The sequence below is a fragment of the Globicephala melas genome, chromosome 3 (genome assembly GCF_963455315.2).
Source record: "Globicephala melas chromosome 3, mGloMel1.2, whole genome shotgun sequence".
Taxonomy (NCBI): Eukaryota; Metazoa; Chordata; class Mammalia; order Artiodactyla; family Delphinidae; genus Globicephala; species Globicephala melas.
This window is the reverse complement of record NC_083316.1, coordinates 137,050,357-137,072,145: the sequence shown is the minus strand read 5'-3', so window position 1 is coordinate 137,072,145 and position 21,789 is coordinate 137,050,357. Positions and strand designations below refer to the sequence as shown.

The window sequence follows — 21,789 nt, the reverse complement described above, 5'->3', positions numbered from 1 at the left end:
GCCTACACTCAGCAAGCAGTCGAGCCAGGATTCCACCTAAGTGGGCAAAACTTAGAGGCTGATCCTTGGTCCACATCACAGATTCTGAGAATTATTTGTGAATTCATTCATCCTTTCCACTCTGAACCAAGGCTACTGAATACAAAGTATTTTTTCAATATTATGAAAAGAGTGTATTCTTGTGATTCAGTCTGCGAATGCTCCAATTTGTTTTGGCATGATGGGTCATTTCTAAAAGCCATCAGTATATAGTGTGGTGCCTTGCCTGCTGTAGGCATTCAACAACTGCTTTGTAAGTGATGAAATATGTGAACTCATGGGACTTTGTAAAAGAGTACAGAGACACCTGATTAAATCAATCCTATCACTGAAAAATACACGAGAATGTCTTTTCAACAGCCATTGCCAGTAGCTCCACCTTAACTTGGTTTACCTACCAAATAAGGCCAAGTCTCTGTATTTTCGGTCTCACCTGCTCACTTTCCTCCAGCTACACTGGAGATCCTCAGTCAGTCTTTTTCCTGTCTGCAAATGGGGAGACATCACACTTGCTGTTCTCTCCACGAGACTCATCTCTTCCTACTCCTCTCCTCATTTCCCACCCAACACTGTCTCTACCACTCTCTGCCTGGGTAATACCTATCGGATTCCAATTTAAATGAGATTGTTTTACACAGCATATAATAACTTCTCACCACCCCTTCTTCCCATCATTTTCCCTCACTCTTCCCCTTCTTTTCTTAAAACACATTACCACAATTTGTTATTATGTATCTACTTGTAGGCTTATTTATTCAATAACTGATTCCCCACTAAAATACGCCTTCCTTGAGCAAAGGGATAATGTCTTGCTTTCCACCGTATTTCTGTGCCTACAAGTACCTGGCACACAGTACGTGCTCAGTAAAAGCATTGAACATTAAGTGTTTTTAAGTAACTGGTTTAATTTCTAAAAATAGCATTGTTTTTTTCTTAATTTCCAGTCTTACTAAGTGATCTAAATCATATATACAGTAGTCCCCACTTATCCACGGTTTTGCTTTCAGCAGTGTCAGTTACCCGTGGTCAACTGAAGTCCAGAAAAAGTAAATGGAAAATTCCAGAAGTAAAGGATTCACAAAATTTTAAATGGTGCGCCCTTTGACTAGTGTGATGAAATCTCGTGCCATCCTGCTCTGTCCTGTCCTGGATGTGAATCTTCCCTTTGTCCGTCTCATCCCACCTTTTAGTCACTTAGCTTAATTAGTCATTCTTGGTTATCAGATTGGCCAGTACACTATTGCAGTGCTTGTGTTCAAGTCACCCTTATTTTACTTAATAATGGTTCCAAAGTACTAGAGTAGTTGTGCTGGCAATCCAGATCTGCCAAAGAGGAGCTGTAAAGTGCGTCCTTCAAGTGAAAAGGTGACAGTTCTCAACTTAATAAGAAAGTCGTACGTGATGTTGCTAAGATCTATGGTGAGAACGAATCGTATGTTGATGAAATTGTGAAGAAAGAGAAAGAAATACACAGTAATTTTAAACTATCACACCTTGAACTATAAAAGTTATGGCCACTACGTGTGATAAGTACTTAGTTACTCTGGAGAAGGCATTAAATTTGTACAATAAGATGTTCTGAGAGGGGGAGAGAGAGACCGCATTCACATAACTTTTATTACAGTATATTGTTTTATTTTATTATTGGTTACTGTTGATAATTTCTGATTGTGCCTATCTTATAAATTAAACTTTATCATAGGTATGTATAGGAAAAAACAGTATATATAGGGTTTGGTACTCTCCATGGCTTCAGGCATTCACTGGGGTCTTGGGATGTATCATCTGTGGATAAGGGGGTACTACTATACTTGTTTTTTCTCACTTCAGTGTTTTCAACTGATGCTTAAAAGTAAATCGCCAACTCAATATGTAGTACTTCCATTCAGTAGCCTACTAGTTTTTTTGAAAACCATTTACCTGCAGGAAATCAGTGAGAATCAATGTAAATTCAAGAAAATTCCCTGGAGGCAGAAAGTAATCAGAGAATGAGTCCATTTTGAGACAGGGCTTTTGTGATATGATCTGTTAATCTAGGGGACAGAATATTTTACTTCAGCCAATTTCCTGGAATTTTTCAATAAACTTTAAAAGAACTAGTTAATTTCTACATAAAGATATACTACTCTCTTGCAGTAATTCACCTTAAGATATATACAGTGATGACTCAGACTCCATATTTATTTGGACAGTAGATTCCATTCGGTGCTGAAACAGTGTGAATTCTTAAGAAGTTTCTGTGGGATTTTTTTCTGATTTTTATCGTCTGTCTATTCATTTAGTCAATTTAGTTCAATAAGCGTTGATAACATGTTTACAAGGTGACTGACCCAATGTTCCTTGATATTGGAATGTAAAAGAAACCTATAACAAGGTATTCAAAGGACTCCTAACCATTTCAAGGTTACAGGATAAAACCCATGATTTGAAGTAGGGGAGAGATTGGAATGGAAAAGCATAGGAGACAGCATGTAATAAAGGGAGATACAGAGCACACAAGGACCTCACTTTAATATTGCCACATATGTCAAGCCCACAGCTAACATCACATTCCATGGTGAAAGGTTGAAAGCTCTTCCTTTAAGATCAGAAACAAGTGTGTCCACTCTCACCACTCCTATGCAACATAGTACTATAAGTCCTAGCAAGAGCAATCAGGCAAGAAAAAGAAATAAAAGGCATCCACATAGCTTAATGGCAATCAGCTTTGAAATCACCTGACATCTGTTTAAATTCTGGTTCTGATATTTATTAGCTTTGTCAGTTTCCATGGGCATATTAATAGTTACCTCGATTAATAGTTTTAAGGATCAAAATATGCAAAGTGTCTCATATAATATATCTCAAAAATATGCAGTTTTCTCTCTGATTTGAGGAAGAAAAAAGCAGTATTAAGTCAAGGAAGAAAGATCCATGGAGAAGGAGAAATTTGAGGTTTAGTCATTTATTCAATATACATTTTACTTTAGACCTATTATGTGTCAGATCCTTTGGATACTCTGTCAAAGAAGATAGATGTGATTTCTTGAATTTTATATTTTAGTAGGAGAAAGTAGACAATAAGCAGGTTAAAGAATACAGTTCAGAAGAGGCCATTAAAGGCTATACTGTGATAGAAAGAGACTTGACCAGAGTTGGAGAAGCATAGGGACAGCCACTCTGAGCAGGTCCTATGTGAGATGAGACCTGGACATGCAGCTCATCATGGGAAGATCTGGGGGAAGAGTCTTCCAGGCAGAGGGGCAGCAAGGACAAAGCTCAGAGGCAGGAGCCTGCTTGGTGTACATGGCCACTGTCAATGGAGGGAGTGAAGGAGAGAGAGAGTGATTGAGGTGAGGTTCCAGAAGTAATTCTGGGCTCTAACACAGAGTGCCTGGAAGGCCATGGAGCAAAAGGATTTGACTAGATGCGCCTGTTGCACCTCCTCAAGTCGTGCAGGAGAACACTGCAAGTTAATTACCATAGAAGAAAAAAAAGCATAAGGCATAAAATGGAAAAATGATCCTGGCTGAAATAAAAAGTCATCATCTGTGCAAGTTCATAGAACAGTACTTTCGATTTAAGCAAAGGAAATTTGATGCCATAATTACTAGTTTTTCTTAAAAGGTACCTATGACTGTCAACAGAAGTTCCTCACCAATTCTAATGCCTTCCACGGCTTGTTTCTTCATTTAAGGAGTCAGTTTTCTTCTTGGCCAGATCTTAATGAAACAACGCTGACAAATCAAGTTCTTAAATTCCAAATGCATTATATTCTATATGGAGAACCCTCCTAAAAATAAAGTATTAGGAATGCAGAATTTATATTTTTAAACAGGCTGTCTGCTTTGAACTTTTTATATTACTAAGCAAGAGACCTTATATTTTTTCTGTTTTCCTTATCCTTTTCCAGTCTCAGAGGCAGATTCAGTGGTTTATGGAATCCACATGCATAGGATTAAAACGTGGTGAAGAATGATATATACTTCTTTCAAGGCAAGTAGACATTATTTAAACAACACGTGTTTTCGAAACCATGATACTCTGTCCCTTTGGTTTCTTTAAATTGATTTGCAAAAAAAAAACCAAAATGTTGGAACTTCCCTAAATTATCAGAGCTTTTTCTTTTATAAGCTTATAATGCCACCACTCTAGAATGTATATTTTTCTAAGTTTATAGGAGAGTGCCAACATGCTTCCCACTGCTACCCACAGTATACTCTACCTTCTTCCTGTGTAGTTGCAGAAAAGATAACTGACCTCCTGCATCTTTGTTTCGTAGATGTTTGTGAAGAGAAATGAGCTAACGTATATTAGTTTAGGGACAATGCTCAACATAGAGTAAGTCCTCGATAAATGCGGATTCCTTTTCCATAGTTCAGAAAATTTCTGTTTCAGAATCAGGTTCCCTTACATCTTATATGCTAATGAAAGATAATGGAGTTTGTAGGTCCTTCTACCCTGTTTCTTAGCCCAGATGCTAAGAACATCAGACACCTATCCCCAAATCCCTGATCTCTATGAAGCTTCTAAGCAGGATAAATGTTTATTTCTCTAATTACCTTGATGACTGATATTTCCAATCTGTTCTTGACCTTGGTAATACAATTTCTTTACCCTGTTGATCTAGATTCATCATAAGGTCTGATCTCTACTTGGCAACCTACATCTTTCTTGATTCACCTTGATATTTGAGAATTTCTATATCTTAACTGTTTGAGTTCTTCTATAGGGTTAAGATAGAAGCAGACTGACCTGAGTTGGAATCTTGATTATATTATTTACTGGTCAAGTGACCTTGGACAAGTCCCTCAACTTTTTACAACCTTAGCTTCCTCATCTGAAAATGGTAGTTGACAAACCCACCGCCAGAGACTAATATGAAGATTAAATGAAGTAAAGCATATTTAAGCACTTACCACAGTGGCTAGCACAATTACGCTCTCAGGCATTTAGTTAACAACAGAAATGTAAAACACAGACATACAGAGAGAGCAAGAGGGACAGAGACAGAGACAGAGAAATTGGTTTAATCATAATGCAGACCCAAACATTACTACAAATGTTAGGAGATCTGGCCTGGGCAGAGTAAAGAATGTTATCATCCACTTTACCTACATGAAGAAAGGAGTTAAATTACAGCTATAATGACCAAAACCACGTATTTGAACCAAGTTCATATGATAAATTAAAGAAACAGGAATTCATATTAGCCACCCCCTACCCCTCCATGATCGAAATCCTACCTGTCATTTAAGGAAGATACATTGAGAAATGTCTCTCTATCTCCTCCTCTTTTGCATGTTTCCTTCTTCCTCAGCTTACATCAGTATATGAACTTGTTCCATCCAAATAAGAATCCACCTCAGTGGAAAAGAATATACAAATATATTTTGAGGGAATTTATGTCAGTGGGCTCTAAAACAACAACAACAACAACAACAACAAAAAACCCAAGACAGACTCTGCTGATGCCCTGTAACACTGTGGATTGTTCAAAAGTAAAATTGTCTGCCCTCGGCATTGTCATTCATCACGTTGCCTCAGCAGAATTGCAGTCTCAGAGGAAGTGGGAAGGGGATGAGAAGCGAGAAGTGACATAAAATGATTAGTTCTGCTCCATAGATGCGGGATGCTGGCACGTGAGGACCAAGTCAAGCATCTTAGTTGTGAATTTGTTTGTGAACGTGACTGTGATTTGCACCATGAGGAAAAGATGAAAAGAACATGAAACCACATTTTAGGACTGCATGTGATGGTGAAAAAATAAGCAGGCTATATTTTATTCTTTGTGTTATTTCCTAACAACTTTGCTGAACCTACAGACACCCTCCCTCTCCCTCTCCTCCATTCATGCTTCCACATGCGTTCCTGTTAATATTAACCCCTCTACTAAAGACAAAATAAACACAACATAGTTACTATGAGTCAGAAGGATTCAACATTCATTTTCATTGTGGCCTTCTCAAATCAGGGCAGTTCAGCATGGTGGTTAAAAGTGCTAACTCTGGAAGCAGAATGACTGAATGTGAATCTCAGCTTTGCCTTTACTTGCCCTGTAAACTTGGGCAAGAAGTTACTTGAACGTACTTTGTCTCAATTTCCTCATCAGACTTAAAAAAAAAGTTGAGGATGAAAATAGACCTATTTCATAGGCTACTCAGTTCTGTAGTTGTAGCCTGAAAGTAAGCACAGACAATATCTAAACTAATGAGCATGGCTGTGTTCCAACAAAATTTTATTTATGAAACAGAAGGCAGGACTGGATTTGGCCAGAGAGCCATAGTTTGCCAACCCCTGACTTAGGTCTTAGAATTTTAGGTCTGGGAGGAACTTTTTAGAGATCACCTAGTTTGACACCCTCATTTTACATATGAGACAACTAAGAGACAGGATGACACTGTAACTTGTCCACTTTCTCCCCGCTCCCCCAATCACACAGCTAGTGTTTTTTAAAAAAATAAAGCTAGTTCTTGTTCTTACACAACTCATGATATGCTCGGCTTTAGAGTTCCAACAATGATGTCTGATTTTCTAGAAGTAAATATTTCCCCCTGTTATGCATCTCAAAGTTCCACTGGTCTTAAGTTCATTCTCTAGAAGCAGACCAAGAGAGGATTCATGGGCAAATGATAAGCAGGTGGGGGAAATAAGACAAGGGAGGGAGGGTGAGCCCAAACAAGGGTGAGATTTCAAGCAAAAGCTATTCAGAGGATAAACTTGAGCCTCATCCCACAGGGAACTCTGGAGAGTAAGTTGTTTAAGAATTGTTTTATTTCCCACCTGATAATCATTGATTAATCGGCACCCTGGGAGGCTGCAAACTTTCCGGGTATTTCCCAGTGGCCCATGGCTGCCACAGTAGACCAAGAGTAGCATACTGAAGAGGCTGCATGCAGGTACTGGCCACAGAAATCACTCCCCAAGATATGTTATATGTGTGTGTTGCGGTGCGGTTGGAATACAAAAATGATCTGAGGGAATTTGGGCTGAGCATTTGCATTGTCTCCTGCACGATCTTAATAACAGAGGAAAATAAATAAATGAACTTGTTTGAAGTTATATACCAGAGATTCCTGCTGCAAATTAGGTATTTATTTAAACTTTCTTGTTTTATCTATAAAAATTTATATGACTTTGGTATTTTACCTTAACATCTCAATGATTACTGGAAGGTCTTTCCAAATCTATGAATTTGATTTGCTGTCTTCAAAAGCTGTTAGAGCTGATACTTGACTTTTTTAATTTTTAAACTTTCTTTATCTTTTTAAACACTTGATCATCATTCTCTTTCTCTCTCTCCTGGTAGAATGACATTTTAAGTCAAAATAACATCTTGATGGTTTTCTGGTGTTCCATTTATACTTCCCTCTCCATAGGGAAGGATGGAAAGGGGCAACCTGCTCCTTGTATACCACATAATCCTAGCTCCCGAGAGGGGAGAAAGCACAGGCAAGCATTCATTTCACTATTCAGGTTTCTTACCATAAATTCTTAAGTCCTTTTCTAGTCCAATTTTAAAAGAATCTAGGATATAAGATTTCTTGCCCAAGTCAGTCCAACTTCACACTAAGATTAAAATGATCTATCTATGATGCCATGCCATTCCTGCCAAATATTCTCGTGCCCCTTTGAATATACAAGACCCTCTCAAATCACTAGTGCCATTTACATGATATGTGAAGTGTTTTGATTTTTGGCTTGTTTGTTTTCTTTCCTGGTAAAGATCTCACTGTATTTTCCTAGTAGTATTTTTCTTTCCCTTCTCTATTACTCCTTAACCCATGACTCACCTTTATTGTTTATGTTTGTCTACAGTTGCTTTAATACTACTGCAAAATCGAGTTGCCTGCAAAGCCTAAAATATTTACTATCAGAAAACGTTTGCTGATCTCTGATCAAAATGATATGGCAACTATAATATCGCTGATAAATGATTAAAGGGTGACTGGATTCCAGGGAACCCTACCTCTGTCTACATAATTTGAAATCCTCATCCTGATATCAAGGTTCTCCACATCGTGGCTGACTTTGCCAGCCGTTTATCTCTCTACTTTAGCCAGACACTGATTTGCTGTTGAAGAAACTTACCTCAAACTTCCCCATTGCCTGCTAATAACTACAATAATATTTTACCCATCCTTTATGATTCATTTCAGAGAGCATCTTGTCAGCAAAGGCTTTCCCTTTAATTCTAACCATGTGACCTCTTTTTCCTGCAGTCTCCTTGGGTTATGCTCTTCTAAGTTTATGCTTTTCTTGTAACATTAATATTCTACTGCTTAATCATTTTTGCTAGCTTCCTCACCCTCACCTGCTACAATTTAGCTCCTAGAGGGGAGGAACGTTGTCTAATTCATCTTTTTGTTCCCTGTGAAACTGAGCACATTTCCACGTGAATAGTTGCTGAGTATATTCACTGAATTGCTAAATTAGATTCTGACATCCTGTGTCATAAAGACGACCCTGTTGTCTAAAGATGTTCAGGTTCACCTCTCATCTCCTGTATTCAGATCACTCACACTAGTAACTTCTGATGATCATAGATTTCTAAGAGTTAGAAGGCCGTCACATCAGTCTAAACTATGACAGTTTCTCTTACAGAACTTTGACAGATTGTTCCTGCCCATACTGCGTAGTCAAAGATTGACAAATGTTTGCATACCGCCTACATTATTTTTGTCAAATCCACATACCACCTGCTCTGCTATTTTATCAATATTTCCTTTTATTTACTCAGCTTTAACTTAAATAAATGTGCTTAAAAGAAAGGTGATATCACTATCTTTTGTGGAATTCTAGTACTGTTGACCAAAAATGAAATATAGTCATAATGATAAAAACCAATAATCTGCATCTGAAGACTTACTCCTCTCAGTTAAAATGGATAAGTAACAAGTCGTAGAAGAATGCTGATGGCATCTTGGCATCAAACTGACTTTCTTGTCTATGTAATATCCAAAATCATCTCTTGAACCATCAGGGATCTGCATGCCAACTTCTAGATAAAGTGTATGGCTGGAGTATACCAAATTTCCAAAGTACTCACTGCTTCTTGTTGATATATCCTCGGCCCCAACAGCTAAATCATTTAATTCTAAACTCCTGTTAAGATAAGTTATATCTTAAAAAGTAAACATTGGGAGCTATTGATTGTTGGACTTTCTGGCCTGAAAGGGACTTTCTTTAGTTTATAGACATGGCTATGCTCTAGGCCACCACATACCGTAACTGTCAGTAGGAACACTTTCACTCACAGCTCGTAATCATTTATTTGAACCTAAAACTAAATTATTCTTCTCAGGAACTAGGAACAAAACATGTTTTCATGTAGTTTCTATTACAGGAGAATTATGCTAAAACAAATGGAAGGAAACAGCGGTTATTATCACCTACTCTTTAGGTTTCCAATTAAAGGAAATCTTCACTCTGATAGACATTGACTAGTTACTTTTCTCCATTCCTCCTTTTCTGGAGAGAAGCTTTTCTTAATCATAATCATAAAAAATTACTTTCAGAAAATTGTGAAGTGAGGATAATATTAGAACTCACCTCATAGTATTTTGTGAAAATTAAGTGAAGTGCAGAAAGGTTAAATATAAGTATCAGGAAAGGTCATTTATTATCAGCAATGACTTATGTGTCATAGTTAAATATTAAACAAAGGTGAATTTTAATTATGAAGGAAAATCATACGTTGAAACTAATTAGGAAGAAAATATCCTATGATTATAAATATGAGAAATATTTTATTTAAATGCTTAATTAGCAAAAAAGGTTGTAGAATTCATTCTTTCAAAAATTTACTTATTTAGCTATACAGATAGGTCTTACTGTGAATAAGTGGAACTAATGCAATTATTTGACATTAACATTACAATATTTTTACTAATAGGTCTCAGTTACCCACATTTTCAGTTACTGAGTATCTTTATCCTTAGTCATTCTTGTTCATAATTTTATTAAATTTTTCCATTGATTCTTACAAGTATTTATGTTATGACTGTTGTAAAGCAATTTTCAGGATGATTGTTTCATGCATGACTATGTGAGTTGCTGAAATCTGAGTAGCAATCATCCACCCATCCACTCTTGACATGAATCTGAGAGGCCAGATGTCCTAGATTGATGCATCCATCCATTCAGCCTTGTCATCCAGTTGCAAGGACATTCACGTAAGACAGATACCGTGAGTGTGGATCCCTCTTCCAGTCACATCCAAGTCGCCATGAGACTATTTATCAACAAGATATGCTTAGTAATAACACCTATCCTACCTTTAGTAGACATCTGTGACTTCTATCTGTTCATTCATGCTTCCTTTTCCTGGAGAGAGCACATTAGTGACCTTTCTTTGGGTAATCATTCCTCAACCATTCCCAGTCCACAAGGTTTGCATGTGGTTCATCCCAGCTTCAGGACCAGGGGTGAACACATGCCCATCTATCAGAGCGAGTAATACGTTGAAGGTAGAACTGTGATCCAAGTGCACTGAGAGTGTCCTATCTTGTAATTTTAGGGGAGTTAGTAAATGGCTAATACTCTCAGGGATGCTAAACCAGAGCAGCTGATGGTCATCTTTGGAAGAGAGCCTGTCTGAGAATGAAGCCAACTTTCCTAAAACAGAATTAGGAGATGAAGTACTTTAAGCCTCTGAATCCACCTGTAGCCAAAGCTGAACACCCTTAACTTTTTCGGTTACATGACCTAATAGTCACTTACTGTAGCTAGTTTGAATTTGGTTCCTGTCACTTTCAACCCCAAGGGCACTGAATAATACACTACAGAATAATAAGTACACTTCAAAGAATTAAATGAGTTATCACAAAGTGAGCCAGCTAGTAAGCAAGCACTCAATAAGTATTAGCTTGCACTAAGAACTATAATTACAATTTATCAATTACTGAGTGCCTTATACAAGTTAGGCAAATGCACTGAGCTTGGGGAATAATAAAAACAGAGTAAAAAATTTCCTTGTAGAATTAGCAAATGGAGATGTTTCCAAAGGGGATTTAAAGGAAAAAACCAAACCAAAACAGAAACAAAAAAACAAGACACTACCATTGACATGAGGTGCCTAGAAGTAGGGAGAGTAAGTTTGCCTGAGACTGGAGACAGCTGGAGCTTTTTAAGACCTTCATATGTCCAAGTTCTTTAACTTTTGGAGGCCCCTTGACACATAACATAAAGCGCATTAAAATGTACCTTTCCCATATGAAATGTGAATTTGTGAACAGTACTAAGTTTTTATAGACTTTTAATTAAACATTAATTAATTTCAACATTTACAGCTTTTTAAAATTTGGACCCAGTATGTACATTGGAATTCCAACATTTTTTATAAGCCCTCAAAAGGCTTGTAAACCCTAGGCTTTCTAACTCAGGCATTTAGTAGAAAAACAGTCCTGGTAGAGGAGCATCAGAAAAGGCCTCAGATTGCGTGACCCACATTCTGGAAAATTCCATTTTGCATACTGGATTATCTATCTTTGGCAGTCTCTTACTGGCCATCCCTAAGAAACCAACCTGAGAGGGATGTTGAGAAATTATTCCTTAGGACTGTCAATGTCACTGCTTATACAGCAGTTTTGCTCATTTATTTATATTGATAAGCACACCCCTCCTCCCCTGCCGGTCTGGAGAAGCAGTTGGTGAAAAGGACTTCTCTCCCACTCTATCCTTTTCTAGGATAAGGGATACGGCGTTGCATTGCTTCCGAGACTGTGCATGAATATAATTAGCATCCCCATGGTGTCAGAGCTCAGGTAATTTCCTCGTCTAACAATTTTGCCTCCATTTGGAGCATCAGTTATTTCATTTTGTACTTTGAGGTACACTTTTCTGTACTCTTGAAGATGGATTCATTTGAGGTGGTGCTAAAAGGTATTTTCCTTCAAAAGGTGTCCAGTAACTCTAGGTCTCAAAATTTCCTATTGGTCATTTGATTGTTAAATCAAGTCTCTGTTAGGTGCAGAGATCCTTTGTCTGGGCTATGATTTTATTTCTGTTATATTAACTCAATGGGTGAGACAAGCTGAGAACTGTAGACAAATTTGCAGGAGTTTTATATATAAAGTCACATAGGACTCAGGAAGAGCCTGAGTTCATTAATATTTTCTTATAAACTGTGCAATCTTATAGCTACTTAATCTCTCCTTCTGTTTCCTTATATATAAAATGGGGATATTAATTAGTAACATTTTATAGACACATTGTGAGGATTAAATATTTTACTATACATAAAGGATTTGGAACAGTATCTGACACACTGATATTATTATTTTAGTATTATTACTACATGTTATATTTTAGTTAAGTAATTTAAATTGATTTATATGTCATCAGTCTTACTGTGGTCAAAAATTTTGTAGACACTCAGGTTTAATGTTAGTGCTATCTGCTGAAGGAGGAACAGCCAGAACTCAGTGGGCATAGAATTCACGTTTCTAATTCTGCAGATCAAAACCTCATTAACCCATAAGCCCATAATTTGGAATTTATGGTAATATAGGAGAAACTTAATTTTCTGGTGTCTGTGAAGGTAAGGTTTGCCAGACAAATAAATAGAGGGTATTTTTGACTAGCATAAGGGAAAATATTTGATAAAATTAAACTACTCTAGGAATATTCTTTAGCACATAAAAATAAAGGTGCATTCATAAATAAGATATTTGGAGAGGTTATTTTAAAATGGTTCTTATTTGTATATTACAGTAGGTTCAGGAAGCCATATACTTGACAACACTTTATTAATAATTAGTAAGTACTGAAAGTAATAAATGTATATTTTCTTTCAGCATATTCTTTCTGACTTTCTCCCTACTCTTCAATATTAATGAAATTTCTACACACTATTTAAAAAGACCCCAATCAATATTCAAAGCTAAGAGACTCATTATTCATTTTGAAAAAGAGTAATAAATACAAATGTTCAATCAATTCAGCGAAACAGGTAACCCACGTTCCATGAGAACTTTGTCCACGCTGCACCAGAGCAGGAGGTCAGGGAAGTTGCCCTGGCACCTGTGGGCATATCCTATACTTGTTCTTCAACAGGATAAAGGCTATGGTGTGGAATACCACGTTACCTTCCCCCCAGCTGAATTGTGTGAGATTCTAGGGAGGGAATCAGGGTGGCAGAGGGACACAATGGCTCAACTTTTGAATTTTATACCAGGAGCATGTCATATCTATTCAAAACTTTTAAAACTTTATAAGGATTTAATACAGTTGATTAGTCCTTTTTTATCAGAATATTATCTTTTCTTGGCTTTGATCATACCACAGTGATTTTCCTCTTACCTTTTGGGCCATTTCTAATTTCACTCTTCTGGATGACTGTAATTGCCCTTCTCTGGAAGATTCTCATCTTAGTCTGTTCATCCTGCCTGCATAAGTCTCATATACTCCCATGACTTAAGTTGTTTGCATCTGCAGGATCATCAAATACAGACTTATTCATTAAAATGTACATATTAGGTTTCTACTGTGGGCACTAGGCACTAGAATACAGCACTTAGCAAAGCAGGCAAAATTTTCTGTTTTTCTGAACTTGCATTCCAGTCAGGAAGATAGAATTACAATGGGCAAAATAAAATATGTTAGACAGTAATATGTCTTAAAGAGAAACATTCAGACAGAAAGGGAAGTAGTGTCAGGATGGGATGCAGAAATTTTGTACTGGTCCCACATCAGCCCTCAGTTCTGAGCTTCAGGTACATATATCAAAATGTCCAGTGCACCCTGCATGACTAGCTGGGAACTTAAACTCATTGTGACCCAAACTGAATGTACTATCCCTATCAACTGTCTTCTACCACCACCACTGAGATGCTCAAACCAGAATGTATGAGTCATTCTTGAATCCTTCTTCTCCCTCATTCCTCATATCCCATGGATGACAAAGTTAGCCAGTTCTCCCACGTAACTCTAGCCCCTTCTCTCCATCTTCACCATCACTATCCTAATTTGGACCAACATCACCTGTCACCTGGATTCTTGCAGTAAGAAATCCCCTATAGCCATTACCACCTTCCTCCAGTGTGATTAAAACTCATCTTGTCACTCCTCTACTTGAACAGGTCAGTGGAACCGAATTGCTCTTGCCCAGCTCCCCAGACACACCACTCTTGGAGCCACTCTTACCCTTGTCCCCTAGTCTTTGTTCTTCCTTCATTCTTCATTTATGCCATCCTCTCTTGGCCCAGGATATTTTCACATACTGTTTCTTCTTCCTGGAATATTCTTCCCCCAACTCTTCATCAGGCTAACTTGTCTTTCAAATTTCAATTAAAACATCACTCTATCAGGCAAGTTTTACCCAAATCCTCAAACTGAGTTATTTGCATCAATTATGCATTCCATAATATCCTATCTTCCCCACTTCACAATACATGCTACATGTGTTATCACTTCTATACTGCTCTTTCCCACACTGGAACGTAAGCTCTAAGAGGATAAGGACCATGTCTGCCTTTTCAACACATCATCCCTAGTGCTCGTCAAATAATGTTTGACGTAGAGTAGGTGCCCAGTACATATTTACTGAACAAATGAATAAATATTATAGCAAAGACAAATAGCATATGATTAGTGACGGTTATTACTTGGCATTTGTATGCTTCATACTCAGACATGATTTTGAATCATGATCTCTTAAGAGTACTTACATATTGCCTTCTCATCATACATCTGGGATCATGGAGGATGTTCTCCAGCAACTGACACATTTCCAGAATCCAGCAGTGCCTTCCCTTGCACATTGTTGTTCCAAATTTCACATTCCTAGGCAGCATTACCAGCCGAGTCTTCCAGAGAGATGTCCTACTGTTGATTCTGCTGTAAAATAGAGACCCACTTTAGGCATAAATTGATCTCAGAGTTTGTAACCAGTAGGACTATCTCTAATTATATTAGTTACTGTTATTATTAAGAAATAACAATGAGATGGTACCACATAAAGAAAATAAATACGATTTTGTCTTCTGTCCTTTTGATTGCTGCTTGGGTCTTTAATACATTTTCTTCTTACCCTTATCTTAATTCCCTTGGAATATCTGCTTCTCTGTTCTCAGGCTAATCTATGCCTTCTCAGGATCATTGCACCAAACTGAAGTCCGCTCAGTCTTTATAGGCTAATGCTATTAAACCTTGTTTGCTTTCTTGCCCAGTCATTATTCCTTCCTTATTCACTAAAAATTGCCGATATTTATTAATCACATGCCAAATGCTACACATATGTTTACATCATTCTACAGCAAACAAAGAAGGCACTATATTTTAATTTTTAAAGAAGAGGAAGCTGAGATTTAGAGAAGTGAAGTGACCTGCCCAAGTCCCCAAAACACTAAGTATCTGAACTGGGATTTGAGCCCAAAGGTCTGCCTCCAGTTCCTTTGAAACTGTTGGCACTGTGCTATTGTCTTACTTGCTGAGACGCAGGTTACTGTAGCTGTTCGGCCTCCTTTCCCTTAATTTTCCCTTTATGTTAGGTCTTCAATAAATACTGTTTAACTTTTCCCTGGGCTGTTATTATTATTATTATTAGTGGATGATGACTGATGGTATTCGTGGTTTCGTTCTGTTCACTGAATTCTGTTCTTTCAACCGAAATTGAACTGAGCTTAAATAAGAGGAGCTGGTAGTGCAGGAAGTGCAACGTGGATAACCCTGTCAGAAGGAAAACCCTACTTCAAGGTGTTTTCAAGAAGAAGAAGAGCTTTCTAGGGCTTCAGGAGTTGGTGTAGTCAAACTGTTTGGGAATCCTTTGGTATAATGTTAATACGTAATCTAAACTTTCCCCACCTTCAGTAGGGTGAGCCTATGTAAAAGATTACCATTGTTTTGTGAGTCCATAGAAAGAGGGAAATAGGCAGTTTTCCTGAGCCATAGGTCTGTATTTTGATTCCTGTAACTCTCAACCTAAGTAATTAGATAGGAGTTACAGATTTCCAATCTCTCCCTCTCTCTCTCTGTGTGTCTGTGTCTCTGTCTCTGTCTCTCTCGTGTTCGTATGTGTGTATCTTTGGACCGACTCCTAGGAGCTGGGAGACCGCCACACTCTAAATCTGTACGTCTGCACTGTTGAAGAGGCTGTTTTACCGTCTCAAATCAAGAAACTCCCCCTCCCGCTCGCCTTCTGTCCTCGGGGAGCTGTCAGATTCCCGCCTAGCAGCCCTCCCGCCTCCACACTGCCTCTGGAGTCAGTACCCGGCGGCCCCAGAATGACCCCTGACCTTGGCGGGGGAGGAGGGAGATTGCCAAGAGGTATAAATGGGTCAAGAGTGCCGAAGGGACCAGGACCTTGAGGAGTCCGGGTGCGACGTCGGGCGCCCCCTCCTCTCTGCAGACGGAGGCGGGGGCCAGCCTGGTGCGAGGCGCGCGCCCGCGTCTCTCGAGGCCTCCGGGGGCTCGGCGGCAGCAGGAGCTGCGCTGCAAGAGGAGTCCGCGGCCGGCAAGGTCGGGGCGAGTCAAGACCGTCCTGTCTAATGGTTAGGGTCGCTGGCTTTCGCGTCCAATCTCGGTTTCACCTCTAGCCACCTGGGTGACCTTGGGCAATTTCCTTAGCTTTAGCGCGCCAGTTTCTAAATCCATAATGTGGGAAAAGCGAGGTGCTGGCTAAACCTGGGCTTGTAAGAATGAACTAATGAAGCACTGTTGGCACGTAGTAGGCGCTCGGTTACAGGTTAAGCTGAGGAGGAGGAGTTAGAAGTTCCGCTTTGGGGTCCGGAACGTAGGTTCCAGCTCTGACTTCTCCTGTATTCACCAAGGAGAGGGGGAGGGGGCAGCGGGAGCACCTGTCCTCCCCCCTCCCCTGCTCCTCTGTTGCCAGATAAACTCGGGAGAACCCGGAGAGTCCGTCCCGGGCCGGGGCACCCTCAGACTGCCCGGCTGCCGGAGACTAGCAACGTCTCCGGGCGCCCGCGGCGCATCTCTTTGCCGCGAGCCGAGGAAAGATTTCTTCCGTGTATCTCCCTCCCTCTCGAACCCTGGAGCTCGCTCGCTGCTGCCTCTGGGTCCCGGCGGCCGCGGAGAGCCGGGTCGAGCCTCCGGCTGCAGGGAAGAGGCAACCCCGGGGCGTGCGAGTCCCTCCTGGCCCCGAGCTGGGGAGCGAGGAAGAGGTGGCGCGGAGCCCGCGGGAGGACGCGGAGGCCCCGACCCCCTTCCTCATTTCGCCCGCCTTCCGGGGACCGCTCTGACTTTTTGCGTCCCAAGGCACCGCCACCCACCCTCCCCTCCCCGGCCGGAGCCAAGGGCCGAGGGGCCGAGGGCCAGAGGAGCCGGGGACCGCAGCGCCGCGCGGCGGGATTGGGCAGCGAGCGCAGGCCGGCGAGGTGAGGAGGGGCGCGCGGCAGGCGGGGAGGGTGCCGCCAGTGTGCGCGCGCGCGAGTGCGCGTGCTCTGAGGGGGCGTGGGTGCCAGCCAAGCGAGTCCCACCCGGCCGCCAGCCCTTCCTGCACCCGGTCACCGCCGGAGCCTCTCGCCACCCGGCCTCCCCAGGCCCCCAAGTCCCATCAACCCTTCCTGCAAACTCCACCCTCCCTACTAATAATTTCCCAATGCAGAATCAGACCGAAACCTTGAGAGACAGCGCTGTCTTTCTACTCCCCTCGCCCCCCCCCCGCCCCCCGCCCTTCCTGCTATAAATAATCCGGACCAGCGGGTCAGGCACGTCACACGGTGAGAAACCGGGACCCCGAGGTTTTCTTCTCTGGGGATAGGGGGCAAAGAGTGAGGAGAAGGAGAAAGAAATTGCTCGTGAGTAGTGAAGAAAAGCTTGCTCTTTAACTCCTAGAAAAGACCAGGCATCGTTTTATTATCATTCTTTTTTTTCCTTTTTTTTTCATTTCCGTGTCTGATTCTCCATGCTACGTCCCCCCCTCCACTCCCGGCCCCAAAACCAACGCATTGCTCAACACTCCTCCCATCGGTTTCTTTCCTCCCTCCCCCTTTCACTCCCGCTCCCACCTTCCCCTTCCCTCCGCCACCCCCCGCCCCCACCTCCGCCTCCAGCACCCATTTCGCCCCAGGCAGGGAATGCTATTTGCCACGGAAATAAAGTTCAGATTTCTCTCCCCACCCCACCCCCGCCGCTTGCTGATACCAGAAGTGGACTCTCAGGCACCCATCTTCCCCCTAGCACTACACACCTGCTCTCCTTTAAATTCCTAATCTGGTTTTGCATATTTAAGAGGAAACACCCCCCCCCACACACACCCCAAAACCCCACAACCCGCGAGGTGCAAAACTGCCTCCTGCAAGTACCAAAACTTAACAGACTCTCTAGTTGTTTTTGTCTTAACAAAAGGACTACAAAGATTTTGCTCCGGGTCCTCCTGTGGGGTGACTTTTCTATATTATTCAAATACGCATATATTATACATATATATGTTTTTCCTTTTTCCCCTTTGATTTTTTTTTTTTTCCTTCTTAACAAGAAAATCTTCTCGGTCCCAGGCAACCGCTGCTGCCCCTTTGATGTTTTGGTACGCCTTGCGCATGCGCCTCACATTAGAATTACTGCACTGGGCAGACTAAGTTGGATCTCCTGTCTCCAGTGAAACCCTCAATCCCGTCCAAAACTAAAGGGATGTGGAGAGTCCGGAAAAAGGGCTACTTTGGGATCTGGCCGTTCCCCTTAATAATCGCCGCTGTCTGTGCGCAGAGGTAAGTGTGTCTAGCGTTTCTGTTTCCTTTTTCACTTTGAAAGGCTCTGTCTGCCTACCTCTGTGAGCAAGGATCTGTAGTGAGGATCAGATAGATGCTGAAGCGCTGTGCCTGCTGTCTTATTGATGCCTGTTTATTGTCTTTTCTTTCTTTAGTGTCAATGACCCTAGTAATATGTCGCTGGTTAAAGAGACGGTGGACAGACTCCTGAAAGGCTATGATATTCGGCTGAGACCAGATTTTGGAGGTAATGGGGTTGCCTTGGAAATAAGAAACAGCCCAGCAGCTATAGCCTAAGCTGTCTTTTGAGCTTTGTGCGCTGTCTTCCCTCTCCCTCATTGTGGGTTGCATGTGGTGTACTGAACATGTCTCTGTGTTACAATATTGAGAAACTGATCCAAACTTAAGCTGGTTTGTTACTCTCTAGCACTTAGATGGTCTTTCAGAGAGACCTTCTTAGCCTGTAGTGGTGACTGCTGTCCTTCAGCTTCACTGTTTAAATCCTTTGCTTCACTGTCTTTGTTTCCTTGAGATACAAACCTCTTAAGTTTAGTTAATGGTGTGCCCGGTGAACCTGGCTTACTGAAGGCCATCGGGAACATTTTTGGGGACAAGATATGCAGACAGTTGGTTGAGAAGTCGCATTAACCCCCTGTGCCCACCTACTTTGGAAGAGTTCTAGCCATGGTTTAAATTGGCTGGTGTCTGGATATTATCCAGTCCTGGAAACCTCACTGCAGGGGACAGTGGGGTGGGGGGAGAGGGGCCTGGGGGGATGGGAGGATAGGGAGGGTAGTGGAAGAAGGGCTAGAGACCTCTCTTGCTGCAGCCTTAGATACACTGATATGCCTATTTAATTTTACTCCAGACTCTAACAAAGCTCAAAGAGTTAAAACCTGCACAGAAGCGGGGGGTGGGAAGAATGAGGAGGGGGTGCAGTATATAACTGCAGTGCAATATATAACATTTCGCTTGGGCTAGCCAGATTCCGGTGCTTTTGTGGTTGTGTGTATTCTCATGCTAAGATACCTACCTATGTAGACAGACGTGGAATCCCTCACCCATCGGACACGTGTGTGCCTGTTCAATAGAGCATTTCCCAGAGGAGTACCTGTCACTCTTTAAAAAGGAGCAGAGAATTGAAGAATTTGAGTGTGAGCAGTGGGAAGGGATTTGGGGCAGAGTGTCCCGTGCCCGGGGACTACTCTTGCTAAGAATGCATGAAGTTCTGAGAAATCACGTGGCTGGCCATTTTGGTTTGCAGGTCCCCCTGTGGCTGTGGGAATGAACATCGACATCGCCAGCATCGATATGGTTTCTGAAGTCAATATGGTGAGTATTGAGGTTTATGGCTGTGTCTCTGCAAACCTTCATTTGGGGACAGGAAGGAGAAAGGATCCAACGGGTGAGGGTGGGGTGTGCATGAGTATGTGTAGGAAGTGGGGTGAGGGCAGGGCATTTTGCTTTGGAACCCACTGTCTTTGAGGCTTCAGAGCTGGCTCTTTCTGGTCCCTAAAGATTTTTCCAACCTGGTTTGAAATCGTGGGACTTGGCGAAGAGGGTGTAAAATGCATCACACGTTCATGTGTAAAACGCAGCCACGTGCAGGAGAACCCCTGCAGGAGTCACATTTCCTAAGGTTCAGTGGGAAACCCACTTCATCAAGTGATTTTTCTGAGTTTGGTGTGGGGTCAGGGAAGGAAAGAAGAGGAGAGAAAAGGGAAGTGTTTTGATTTGACATTTCGCAGAGAATATAACCTGGGAACTAAACTAGTGGAGAGGCTGAATAAATGACCCTCGGATACTGATATCCACTTGTTGCTTTTGGAGCCGGCCTCTTTACAGTTGATGGCAAGCCCCGCCCCCTGCCCATGGCTCACCTGCTCCTTTAACCCCCAAAATAAATAAAATAAAAATTGGCCACCCTGCTTTCAAAAGGTAAGCTCAGACCTATGTGTCATCTCTGGTCACTTCTGCAATGGTATTCACTGCATGGCCTAAGCCTGTGTGATTTATGGACAGCAGCACTCCTTAGTGGCCCCCTCCTTGGTCTTGGGGCAAGTGCTAAGAGAAAAAGCCTCCGTCTTCCCCTCCCGGGAACACTTGTGTGTATGGGGGGGGGGGGGCGGAGGGGGGCGGGGCTGAGGGGAGGGTTGCTTCATGCAGGAGCGCCCCCTGCTGCCCATGTTGGGGCACTGCAGACATACAAGACAATAAGTGTCCCAGATACCCCTGCTTACTTGCGCCATTTCTTCAGTGACTTTTCTACTCTGTGTTTTTGAAGTTTTCACCCTTGGAAAAGTCTCTCTAGAAAGGCCACATTTGAATGTAAGATGCCAGGGTTACTTTCAGTCCTAATAGGATACAGCACATTGCAGAAGATTGTATTGTAGTGTAGTTTTGCCTGGAAACAGGATGCACTGTTAAAGAAGAGGGTCTAGTGTGTAAGGTTTTATGCAAAACGGTTCTAAGCCAGCCATCAGGACTTGAAAGTTAGGACACTTATTAATTCACTCGAGAGCCAAATACTAGGTAGTGGATATGCTCTTAACATGATATAAATTTTCATCACCCCAGAATTCAAATATAGAGGAACCTCAAATAACCAGCCCAACCTTATACAATGTCCAAAGATAGGTGATAATCCTGAGCTATCACAAGCTTATGAAACATCTGTGACTACTCCAGAGAACATTCAACTCTTTCAGTGATGTTTTTAAGGACGTGTATCTTGTTATATTCTAATTATTGGGAAAGCATTTTGTGATACAGGATTTGAACACAGACTGAAGATGCTATTGGATGATTCAGAACCATAGCTTTCCCACACATTGTGAGAATCTCCTGTGTGGGTAGAGAATATTTCTTTCTTGGGAAACTAAACATTTAACTTCTCAGATGTACAAATATTCACTTTTGTGAAATTTTAGAGGTCTTTCATCAGTTTATATTTTGAATTTTACCATGAAAATAGAAAATGTCCTCATGTGGGTACCTGCTAAGTCCTAGGTACTTGAATCTAAATTGTGTGGCTAAAAAGAAAGTGATATGGAAATCAGGTGTAGTTCTGTGTGTCCTGTCTTTTGATTTCCTTGTGCTCTTTTCC

At 41.3% G+C, this 21,789-nt stretch overlaps 1 protein-coding gene across 6 annotated transcripts in view; it reads left to right on the top strand.

The window, feature by feature from the left end:
- The first annotated feature begins 16,817 nt into the window (after positions 1 to 16,817).
- Positions 16,818 to 21,789, top strand: part of GABRB2 (gamma-aminobutyric acid type A receptor subunit beta2) — a 388,018-nt gene continuing 383,046 nt past the window's right edge. For 2 of the 6 annotated variants that reach the window (XM_060296567.1, XM_060296566.1), the window contains exons 1-4: positions 17,663 to 17,774; positions 18,474 to 18,683; positions 18,839 to 18,930; positions 19,948 to 20,015. In XM_060296567.1, the coding sequence (XP_060152550.1) occupies positions 18,607 to 18,683; positions 18,839 to 18,930; positions 19,948 to 20,015 (237 nt within the window). In that variant the 5' untranslated portion in view covers positions 17,663 to 17,774; positions 18,474 to 18,606. Of the gene's footprint in view, positions 17,352 to 17,611; positions 17,775 to 18,454; positions 18,684 to 18,838; positions 18,931 to 19,947; positions 20,016 to 21,789 lie in introns of those variants that run through there. The other 4 variants (XM_060296563.1, XM_060296564.1, XM_060296565.1 and 1 more) reach the window with 4 other exon arrangements.